General features: G+C 31.5%; 1 protein-coding gene across 5 annotated transcripts in view; it reads right to left on the bottom strand.

The window, feature by feature from the left end:
• Positions 1-977: 977 nt before the first annotated feature.
• The window catches only part of GKAP1 (G kinase anchoring protein 1), a 90467-nt gene continuing 79281 nt past the window's right edge, over positions 978-12163 (bottom strand). For 4 of the 5 annotated variants that reach the window (XM_060409140.1, XM_060409141.1, XM_060409139.1 and 1 more), the window contains 5 exons: positions 10978-11075; positions 7214-7277; positions 4216-4286; positions 3618-3695; positions 978-1299 (listed from right to left, as the gene is read on the bottom strand). In XM_060409140.1, coding sequence (XP_060265123.1) covers positions 1252-1299; positions 3618-3695; positions 4216-4286; positions 7214-7277; positions 10978-11075 — 359 coding nt within the window. In that variant the 3' untranslated portion in view covers positions 978-1251. Of the gene's footprint in view, positions 1300-3617; positions 3696-4215; positions 4287-7213; positions 7278-10977; positions 11080-12163 lie in introns of all 5 variants that reach the window. The other variant, XM_015093055.4, reaches the window with a different exon arrangement.

Genomic DNA, 12163 nt, shown 5'->3' with positions numbered 1-12163 from the left:
AATTCAATTATAATCAAAATTATTCAAGTTCTACTGAATAGCTTGTTTATTCAAGTCAACATGAGAAATTTGATTTTGTTCATCACTGGGTAGAAAAGTATGGTATCATGGATTACCAAATATAATTACTTAATTAGGTTCTGATGGTACCTACTCTTAATCAAAGGTAAATTAGAGGGAAATTATCTTTAAAATCTTTACTACTTTATCAATTAAACAAATAATTATTTAACATCTACTTTGTGCCACATAGAGAACTAAACATTGAGAATAGTAAGTCACAGTTCTTTGCAAGGTTCATGTAACCTGATGGAAGAAGCCAGACATATAAGTAATGATGACATAAAGTATTTTTCCTGAAGACTGTCATGAAGGGAGTCTTTCTTACAATGCTGGTTTTGGAGGCCAGTACCAGTATTTACATGTTTATCTTTGTTATAAAACAAAAAAACTCTCTGTATTTTAATGAATCGTATTTGTATTTCACTGACTACACTAAAAAAAATTCAATCCCATAAACTACTAATTGATTATACCAATGAAAAGTCTATCTTCACTTCCCCCTAGTCAACACCCTTCCTATTCTCAGTGTGTCACATTTTGGTCAAGTCAGACTATTCTTTACTAATATTTCTGCCCAGATTTTGCTGCTTCTGCCTGGGATGCTTCTCAAAAAATTTACAGAAAAGGTATCCACCCTCCAAAAACCATCTCATGCAAGTTTTCTCAATTTCCAAACAATGTGAAATCACACTCTAATATGTATGGTAATTATTTTTGGTAATCATTCCTACCCCCATCTTCTGTTTTGCCTGAACATAGGTCATTTGGCAATATACTATATGTCCTATAAGGTTCAGGATGGACAAAGTGCTAAGTAAATATTCAGTGAGCTGAAATCCAAGTAACTGATTGTGCTATGAACAAAAACCATACTTTCACACTGTTCCTGAAATTTAAAAAACCAAACATATTAATGGAAGAGTAAATTAGTTTTATTGACTGATGAAAAACTAAAGTGATAAGAAGTATGAATAGTATACAATAATCAGTGAGTTCTCCTGGAATTCTATTTTTATTCTTTTCACTTTAAGCCAAAAGGACATAAAATTATAGACTGTTAGTGAGCTAATCATTTTAAATTTCTTCAACAAAAACTGCATAGTTCAGCAGTTGCACAGCATTAAATATATACATTTTTGCAAAACCCTGAAAGTTTTCCTTTTGTGTTGACCTCAAAGGCTAATGGAATCACCTACACTGGTCGGATTCAGAGTTTCTTTTCCCTTTTCTGCCACCCTGCAAAAAGAAATAGGGTAAATTATTTAGAAAGTATCATTTTGGAGGGAATTTTCCTTTTAAGAATAAATGAGATCAAAGGCATTTTTGAGTATGAAAAGGAAGGAATTTCTTTTTGAGTTTGTTGCAAATTTGAATTAACATACAACTAAATTATTTTTACATGGCTTTTATCAATGGTTAAAGTAGGTTGTAGAAAACAGCTATCTATTTGAATTAGTCTGGATTTACTATGATTACGAGTGTTTTATTTTTTAGAGTTCATCTGCACTGTCCCAGATCTTTTTAAAAAATAAAAATTTTGATCAATGCTAAAATAAACAACTTGCTCCATATGATCAGAAAATTTGGGGAATTGCATCCTTATCCCTTCAGGTAATTCAATTTCCAATTCAAGTGTTGTATAGTTCTGTTCATATAAGACAGCATTAGAAATCTGATTTTGTTCTAGCTTAAAAGACAGAAACTAATTTTTCATTAATTACTTTTAATGTAACATTTTCTGCCTTACTCTGATTCAAAAAGCAAATACTTATTTTAAAAATATGAAAAGCACAAAAGTACAAAAAAGAAAATTTAGTCATCCATAACTATCCTACCCTCCATTTTAACCATAAATAATGGTTTGATGGGGGCGTCCCTGGTGGCTCAGTTGGTAAAGAATCAGCCTGAATGTGGGAGATCTGGGTTTGATCCCTGGGTTGGGAAGACCCCCTAGAGAAGGGAATGGCTACCCACTCTAGTATTCTTGCCTGGAGAATTCCATGGACAGAGGAGCCTGGCAGGCTACAGTCCATAGGCTCACAAAGAATCAGACATGACTGACTGACTAACACTAATGGTATAAGGTATTTATAATAATTTAATAATTTTTCATTTTTACAAACTATGGCAAAGGTACCTAAACTAAAATTACTAGAATCACCTAAGTAGTAATATTTTTAAAATTCTGATGCCCAGACTTTGTCCCAACCTATTTATTTATGATAATTAGGAGTGGGCTGAACAATCTGTAATTCAAAAAGTTCCCAAGAGATTCTGATGATCAGCCAAATCTGGGAATGACTTGCCTGTGAAAGTACATTTCTCAGAGTGATGGTTATATGAGGGGCACAAGGAACCCAGACTCATTTAATAATGTTGGCAGCTTCTCTTTGTTCCATCCTTTTTCTGCCTATAACTTCCTTCTCAGAGTTCAAAAACATATCTATACCAACTTTCTTTAAAAAAAAAAATCAAATAAAGAATGCTATTATTCACTCCTGAACAAATAAAAGTTTTGAAAAGATTTATCCAGAGGAAAAAAATCTGAAGAGGTTATATAAAACTTGAGATGTATAATGACAGGTATTAAAAACAAGATTTATTTCCTGACAGCAGGGAAATAAATAAAGTTACTAAAAAACTTTCTACAAGGTAGATACTCACTATACATATTTACCAATGTTATACAGCTTAAAACTCTTACTTTGCTTCTAAACAAGAGTTTTTAAAAAAATAATAATAATTCAACAATCCTTTTCAGAGCTTCCCAGACAAAGGGAATCTTCCTTCCTGGACTGATGAGATGTCAAAAGCTGGAGCTAACCAACTTTTATGTTCTCTAGTCCACCAGGAGTGGCTTTCAAACTTTTTTGACTATGACTCCACACTAATTAACTCATTTTATATCATGACATAGACACACATACATATGTATACACTAATATATGTGTTTGTATTGATTCACACATGTACACATATACTGAAAGAAAGCCATGACATTATTTATGGCTTCATCCAGAAAAAAATACTCAATGCCAGCTTGTAAATGCAGAAGAAATGACAGAATCAGAAAAATCACTCTTTTGTAACTACCAAAATAATAACTGTTACAAATATCATCAATGAACGCTAAAATCATTGAGTAAAAAGAAAAGAATATTCACACAGTCTCAAACTATAATATCACATATTATTTATTGATTACAAAGGGGGAAGATATCTTTATCATAAGATATCTAAAAGATATTGCTGTACCCACATGATCAAACTTACATTGTAATGGGATGAACATTATTATATACCTTCCCTCAATAGGATGCACTGGCACATACACCACATTATCTATGTAGCACCAAAGACCATGCTGAATTACTTTAGTTATTGCTGTATATACCAATATCTAGAATTAACATTTTCTAATATGTAAACTATATAACCAATAACAAATCTGGTGAGTAAACTGTAGCCTAAGAATAAAACAGTACATTTATCCTCACATGTATGTATCTATTCTAAATGCATTATTTGTGATGAAAACACTTATAAAAGCATACCTGATATTTGGCTAATTCTGCTTGTAACACTTTCACTTTAGATCTTTCTTGTTCTAATGCAGCATGAAGTGACGTTACCTATAACCAAATATTCAATTAAAAGAGACTTTTTTGATCAATACTCTTTATTTCTTAACACTTATTTGCAATGATGATTTTTGACTACTAGATTAAGGAGCATCAGAAGAGAACCTCTCTCCCCACATAAAATTTCAATTAGGCATTTTGCTCAGTTGTATAGGTAACTGTTGTATAGTTGTAAAGATAGGCAGGACAAGTTCACTGTTCTAAGACAAGACCACAGGATAAGGCTGAGAAGGGGAGAAAATCAAGTACATGAACATGGTAAATTCTATCTGCCCTTTCTGTCTCTATATTCATAGTCCACATCAACTAAAATAGAACCTTATCTTCCCCTATTCTTTAGGACATATATACCTCTCTTAGCACAGTAAACAGAATCTTCATTCATTTGCTACAGCACGGCACAGTGATAATGAAGTATAGTTTAAAACATTTTTTTGCAGTACTGAAGGGCTGTCTTTTTGTTCAGTCAAGTTTCCTAATTCAGGACAAAAGAATAAATAGTTTTCCTTACCTGTATTGTTAGCTCATTCTTGATACTTTGTGATTCATCAACTTGAAGAAGTATTTCTGCTTTATCTTTCACTGACAAAAAAGGAAAAACAGCAGTATAATCTTTTCAATCACTCAGATACTTTAATAATACTTTTGGTGAACCAAGGCAGTAGTGCAGTCAGGCAAAGATTAAATTGTCCTCATACTTAATGACTGTATTCCTGAACCTATATATACCTCTTTATTTCCACTGGTAAATTCTGATCATTATCATCACCACAGCAGTTTTCATTGGAAAATTTACATTTTCTGTGGTGGTAAAATATTAATTGTACAGCTATGATAAAAGATTAATTTTTTCCATCTATACTAAAAAGGATAAGGACAGAGTAAATAAAACATTTCACATAGGGAAAAAAACTGTAAATACCTAGACTATTCAAAGATTTGAAAAACATACTGTGTTTTTTTGTTGTTGTTAAAATTGTCAATTGTGCATACTCTAAGGCCCACAAAAATTGTCTTCATCTGACTTTTCATACCATTAAAGTGAAGTGAGTGAAGTAGCTCAGTTGCGTCCAACTCTTTGCAACCCCGTGGACTGTAGCCTACCAGGCTCCTCCATCCACGGGATTCTCCAGGCAAGAATACTGGAGTGGGTTGCCATTTCCTTCTCCAGGGGATCTTCCTAACCCAGGGATTGAACCTGGGTCTCCCGCATTGCAGGCAGACGCTTTAACCTCTGAGCCACCCGGGAAGCCCAATTCATACCATGAAAGCACTATCAAATAAATGTAGCTCATATGAGCACAGTTAATCATGTAACATCTTTAGTTTCAGAACTATTCACTTGTCTAAAGGTTTTTCCCTCTTTAAGAAAGCAAGAAATCTCTATCACCACAGCTCTTCCAATGTAACACTGTCATTCAAATTTTTCCCAGTTTGATATGCACTAAGGTGAGATGCTGTATCAAGAAACAAATCACAGTCTCTCAAGACTCAAACTGGGAACTTTTACAAATTATACTTTCTACTCCTTCATCCTCACAATTAAGCACACTCATTGAGAAATAAGTGATTTTTAACAATTATGTCATATTTTAACTACAGTTTTTCTGTAATGCTTTTTTTGTGTTTCAAAGAGACTGATACAGAGAACAATTTGAACATAATATGACCTGTATACTTGTTTTAAGCATAATTTCATGAACACAGAAAACTGCAGCCATGCACACACCTGAAATTAATTATCAGCTATTTCAGTTCACTATGTCAAGAACCACACTACTTTCCATCATTCCATCACTTAATAGTAACAAACACAAGCTGCAACCCTTCTGAAACCAACTTCTACAGCAAACTTTAGGTTGTCTTCAAAGTAAAGAGCCATATTTATTTTAGTATTTATGTGTTTAACCATTTTAACATGAATAAAACTGTTACCTTTTTAATTAAGTTCCCAATTTTTTTCATGTATCATCGATGAAACCTTTAAATGTTGTATGCTAATTCCATTTTCTCTATAAATTTTGTGGTCTTTAACTGTATGATTTTGTAAAGGTTAGTGATTTTTAGGAACATATATTGTATTATAATAGAACTGACTATATTTACATTTATATTATAAATGCTAATGTCTGTATACTCTAACGTACTGTATTTTTCATGTGATAGTTCTATATAAAATTATTCTACTTGGACAACTTATAGTATGGAGTATGGACACCGATATTGCTTATGGTAGCGATTTTAGTCTATTTTTGAGAGTAAGTTTTTATCAGTTAACTTTGTCACTTTTACAACTGTTTCCCTAAGGAATATTACTTTATTTTTACACATTTAAAAATCATACATCCAGTATTCAATGATATCCTTAATTTCAATTAGAAATGTATCTTGTAAACATTTTTTTTTCATAACGCTATTCATTAAATGATCCACATGGAGCTCAGTGATATGCATAAATCTAAATTCATCTCAGGATGTTGACATCTAATTGTTCAAATAATGTCATTTCCCATTATTATTTAACTTCTATTTTATCATAGTTAAGCTGTGTAACAGTTAAGTTATATTATAAAAACAGTAAAATTATAAAAAATGTTTGACTCTACTTTAAGACTATTATTCTATTCAATTGGACAGGATTTCTGGTTGTTACTCATATTGTTTTAATAACTGCTATTTAATACAGTTTAAATTTTGGTTGGACAATTCCACTCCCAATATCTTCATATCTGAAACAATTTTAGGTATCTTGTTTACTTATCTTCTAAGGTGTGCTTCATAAATTCTTAATTTCTTAAGTGCTATACAGTACTCACAGGAGCTATATTTGGGATTTCATTAACATTTGTAAACAAGGGAAATTGTTATACTTAATTTCATCTACATAAAACATTTTCTCATCTATTCATGTCTTTATGTCTTATATGGTTCATCATTTTCTTTTACAAATTTAATACACACTTATTCTTAATGTAAATTTTTCACAGAGCTTTCAAGATCAATGCTATTTGGTATACATATTCAGAAATGCAGCTGATTTGGGGAGTTTCATATAACATCAACTTTACTAATGTTATTATCTCTAGTCATTTTTAATTGAGTTCCTTGGCTTCCTACTGGTGATCTATAGGCAAAAGTTTAGAGTGGCCACAAAAGTATGAAGAGTGGGGACAGGGAGACAGGGGAGAAGGAAAAGCTGAAATGATGATAGGCCTTCTCCTCTATTAATAAATAGAATCTTAAGAAAATGTTATTCCTGTTTTCCCTCTAAATGTAGTCCAATAATTTATAAGAATTGAAATTTCAAGAGTTTCTTACCTCAGTAGTTGTAAACTTGTATAATACTAAAGTGCTGTAAGAGAGACTTGTAATCATAAAATTATCAAGAACAATCCAGTTTGTACCACTTTGGGAAACCTTTTTATTTTGTTGAGTTAATAAATCATACATCTTGGAAAGTTATCTTCAAATATTTTTAAGATTAATTCTAAAAAACAGAAATCACTTACTTTCACCTTCCTGAAGCATTTTCAATAACTGTGCATTTCTTGCCTTTACTTCTTTATACTTTGCCTAATAATCAAATAAAAAGATTTAATTTTTTAAAAAGTATATGATGTGATAAATGCCTTATTACCAATTTATGGAGCTATGAATTCTAGACTTGCTCAAAGACATAAATTACTTCTGAAAGAACCAAGATGAAGGAAAATGTATTCAGAAATATTATTTAAATCCCCAGTATAATAATATATATATCAATATTATAGGTGGCTAAATAAACAGAGTAAAAGTGGAGAAAAGAGAATAAAACTAAATTTTTCTGAAGAGTCATTTTTCTTCCTTGAATAAAATCCTTATACAATTCAAAATAATTACATGAAAACAAAAAGAAAAATGATGCACAGTTCTATACAGTACTATACTAGAACTCTCTGTTCTTTTCTATAACTTCCACTGTTCAATATGTGACTACTAACTACTAGAAACGTAGCCAGTGTTACTGAAATGACTTTTAATTCTTTTTAGTTTTATTAAAATCTTAATTTATTTAACCTTTACTTATACAAATTAAAAATTTTGTTTTTATTTAAAATTCATGTAGCATATTAATTTTATACCTCATGTAGTGGTTACTATACAGTACAGTTCTATATTTGATCAGTTAAGGCTTTACTAATCTTTTGTTATTTCATTAACTAAAAACTGTTAAAATAATTTTGGGCTGAAATGAGTGATCTACTGAAATAACTTTCAGCTATTTTCAACTTTTAAAAAATAGCTTAATTTCTTTTCAAACTACACAAATGACACAGTTATACATTATAAACAATTTAGGAATTGTATTCCCACATTAACATCAAGATTCCAGAGAATCTTCCCCCATAGTACCTTTATTCAACATATAGCACAAACTGAACTATTTATAAATATTTAATAAATTAATACATTAGAGAAAATAATATATTTAATAATTATAGAAATAGAGGTCAAACAAAATAGATTAATATAAGAAACTTGTCATTTCTTCTCTCAACATGTACACAGATATGTACAGAAGTTACCAGATTCAAAAATCTTCCTTATAGAACAAATCTGATGTATTTTAAATTAAGTCCAGCACATGACTTTTACTAAATATTATGTCCAGTAAATTGGTGAGGATAAAGCAATAATGTTATTCAGCGATACTGCAGACAGTACACTGAATGGAAGAAGCAAGCATAGTGAACATAAAAGGTAGTAGGACTTTTGGACTTTTGAGAAGCTAGGAAATGAAGGAGGGAGATAAGTCCACTGGAAACACAAAAATATGAAGGGGAAAACATATACAGTCAATTACAACTATACTCATTATGAATACAGAAATATATCTACTGGGAATATAGAACTGTATCCATTATGAAATTCTCCCTCTCAGGGCTTCAATCAGTGTTAATATCTTATCAAACTGTTTCTTGAGCTCAAGCCTTTGTCCAAGGTTCAGATCAGTGTATATAGGGAGGCATATCTTTAGTTACTCTTCAAGGTCTAAAGCCAGTTCATAAAGGAAAGATTGTAAATGATCAAAATAATCCATGAAAATTCTTTATACTGCTCATAAAAATAACATAGTTTTACAAATATAATCCTGAACAGGAAATGTATTAGTATCTGTGAAAACCTAAAAGTATAAAATCCTAGTACTATGCAATTTATAACAAAGAACATATGGAATACAGTGTCCTCATTAGTACTTTTAACTTCACGAGAAAGAGAACACAAAGTAAATACACATATGTTGTGACTCCACAGTGTCCAACACAGATGTTCAACATCTTGAACATCTATGCCCACATCCACAGCCATTTCAAACTCAATATGTCTAAACACAATCTGTTAGTTCCCATTTCCCAAACCAGTTAAAAATGTGTTCTTCCTCTCAACACTCAATACCTATTAATTATGTTACCAGATTTGTGTTTATTCCAGGCCTCACCTATGTGCATTGCCTTACACAAAACAACTCTCAGGTCACTTTCCTTCTAAAACCTTTACTGCCCTCTCCTTGTCTCAAATGCAAATACCTTCATATTCCCACCTCAACTAACATCTCTAATCTCTCCTACAACTTCCCATTTCTCTAAATGTCAGCAACAATGCATTTCCTCCCATTCTCTTTCCTTTTTATGCACTGTTCAATGTGGGAAAACTGTCTCTTTTTTGGGTGAAATCCTTAGCAATTTTCAATAGCAGCAACAGATTCATTCCTGTTTCTAGAACACTCTGTCAAATCTGTCACAAATTCTGCATTGTACTGCAATTATTTACATGATTTATCTTCTCCATTAGACTATGAGCTTCTTACTAATTCACCTTTGCATTCACTGTGTCTAACTCATGGTAAGTGCTCAACAAAAGCAAAATAAAATATAAATGACAAGAAAAGGGAGAAGTGGGTGAAGTTCAGGAGGGTTTTTAACAGGAATGATTCTTAAAGGCACGAGTACAAGAGGAAGGGAAATGTAAGAACCGTCAGAGCTGGAACCTGACATTTTTTTCTTCATACAAGGCCCAGAAAAGCACCTGGCATATTACAGGCATTCAACAAATAATTGCTGAGTGAAGAAATATTAGTTCAAAAAAAGACTGCTACTTGAGATGAATAAAAGATTTTTTTTTTAAAGCCTAAGAAAGGAGAAGAGTGATAGTTCTGCGGTTAAAATAAACTGTATAAATAGCATGTGTTGGTGAGGGTATGAAGAAACTGTAACCTTATGCATTGCTGGGGGAAAAGTAACATGGTGCAACTGCTACGGAAAAGTCTGATGGTTCCTTAAAAAGTTAAACAGAATTACCACATGAAGTGAGAGAGTAGCACTGACATCATATACACTATCTTGTGTAAAACAGATAGCTAGTGGGAAGCGGTTACTTAGCATAGGGAGTGGTGCTCTGTGATGGCCAAGAAGGGTGGGATGGAGGCATGCTCAGGAGGGAGGGTATGTATGTATACATATAGCTGATTCACACTGTTGCACAGCAGAAACTAACACAACATTGTAAAGCAATTATAATCCAATTAAAATCATTTAAGATTTTTTAAAAAGTTAAACACAGAATTACCATATGATTCAACAATTCTATATACCAAAAGAAAGGAAAGCAAGGACTCAGATACTTAACATCAGTGTTCATGGCTCTATTATTCACAATAGCCAAAAGGTGGAAACAATGAGTGTCCATCAACAGATGAATAAAAAACAGTGGTATAAACACACAGTGAAGTATTATTCAGCCAGAAAAATGAATGAAGTTCTGATATATAGTATAACATGGATATACATGTTGAAAACAGTATGGCAAGTGAAGTAAGACAGACCACAAAAGGACAAATATCGTATGATTCCACTTATATGAAGTACCTAGAACAGGCAAATTCACAGAGATTAGAGGTCAAGGACTGCAGTACAAGGAAAAATAGGGAGTTCAATGGGTACAGAGTTTCTGTTTGGGATGATGAAAATGTTCTGGAAACAGATAGTGGTGATGGTTATACACTTAGTGCCACTGAATTATATGCTTAAAAATGGTCAAAATGGCAATTTAATGTTATACCTATTTTACTATGATAAAAATACATTATCATTCAGATTATATATAATCAATGAGCTAAAAACCTAAATAGCAGATAGTATTTCTATCAAATATTAAACATATTTGCATATAATAAAAACAGAAAATGTACACATTTATAGAATTTTTTAGTTTACAACACTAAATATATACAAACCTCCCACTGAGCAATCACATTTTTCAGCTTCTGGATTTCAGCATCTTTTCTTTCAAGTTCCAACTTTAATCTTTCAATTCTTCCATCTTTTAGAACTACTTCCTAAACAGGGAAAACAACATTTTAGAACTAAGACAGTTTTGTCAAGCCTGATTTACAATATCCTTTACGAAAGGTTTAACAGGAAAAAAATCACAATTTTAACTCATTTTCCAAAGCAACCTAAACTGTTAACTACATTTCCACTTGTACTCAATTTTACAACTGTAACTGTGGACAGTACAAGCAAATAAGATATTTATGCCTAATCTCAAACTACAAATGTAATCTAGAACAATATGAGAGCTTTGAAATATTTCCATCCTGGAGTAAACATACTAAAAGTGGTTTGTGACAAGTTGTTATTAGTTTATCTTAAAAACCTAAAAGAACTGAAAACTTATGAGAAAAGTACAAAACAAATAATAATACAAAACCCCAAATTAGTTTTTTTACTATATCATCAATTAACACATATAAGATATAGTAAGAAAAAACATTTTATCCTGACAGCAATTAAAAAAAAATCCCTAAGAATAAAATTTAGTAATTTTCAGGATCAATGAATGATAAAATATTGAAAAGGATAGAACAAAGAATGTTTGTTGATGACAATACTAAATATTACTTTGTACATTCAATAAAATTTCAAGAGTTTTCTTCTTTGGAACTTAGCAAGATAGTCAAAATTTTATCTGAGAGAATACAGGATAGAAACAAAAGTTAATGCAGTAGAATCTGCGTATCAAGTAATTATATACTATACAGCAAAAATGATTAAAAAAGCATGTCATGGTGGTTGACAAAGCAATATACCCGAAAAAGAAGTCCAGAAAGAGGTTTGAGAATTTATTATAACCAACTATAATATTTTAAAGTCAGAAAAGACTGAATTACAGAATAATGGTAGGATATGGGACAAATGGCTAACTGGGAAAAATCAAGTTAAATCCCTGCCATCCTAATTTAAATGCAAAAAAACCAACCAAAAGTCGTATTTCGTAATAATATATATTGGTTCTCTTTATATAATGAGTAACATGGCAACATAATTTTATTCCAAAAATACTCACTGATTCTGTAAAGCAATTATCCTTCAATTTAAAAATAAATAAAACAAAATGCTCATTGAGCACCTAGCTGCTAG

This window comes from Ovis aries, chromosome 2 (assembly GCF_016772045.2).
Source record: "Ovis aries strain OAR_USU_Benz2616 breed Rambouillet chromosome 2, ARS-UI_Ramb_v3.0, whole genome shotgun sequence".
NCBI classification, from domain to species: Eukaryota; Metazoa; Chordata; class Mammalia; order Artiodactyla; family Bovidae; genus Ovis; species Ovis aries.
The sequence above is the reverse complement of the archived record's forward strand: the minus strand, read 5'-3'. Positions and strand labels throughout refer to the sequence as shown.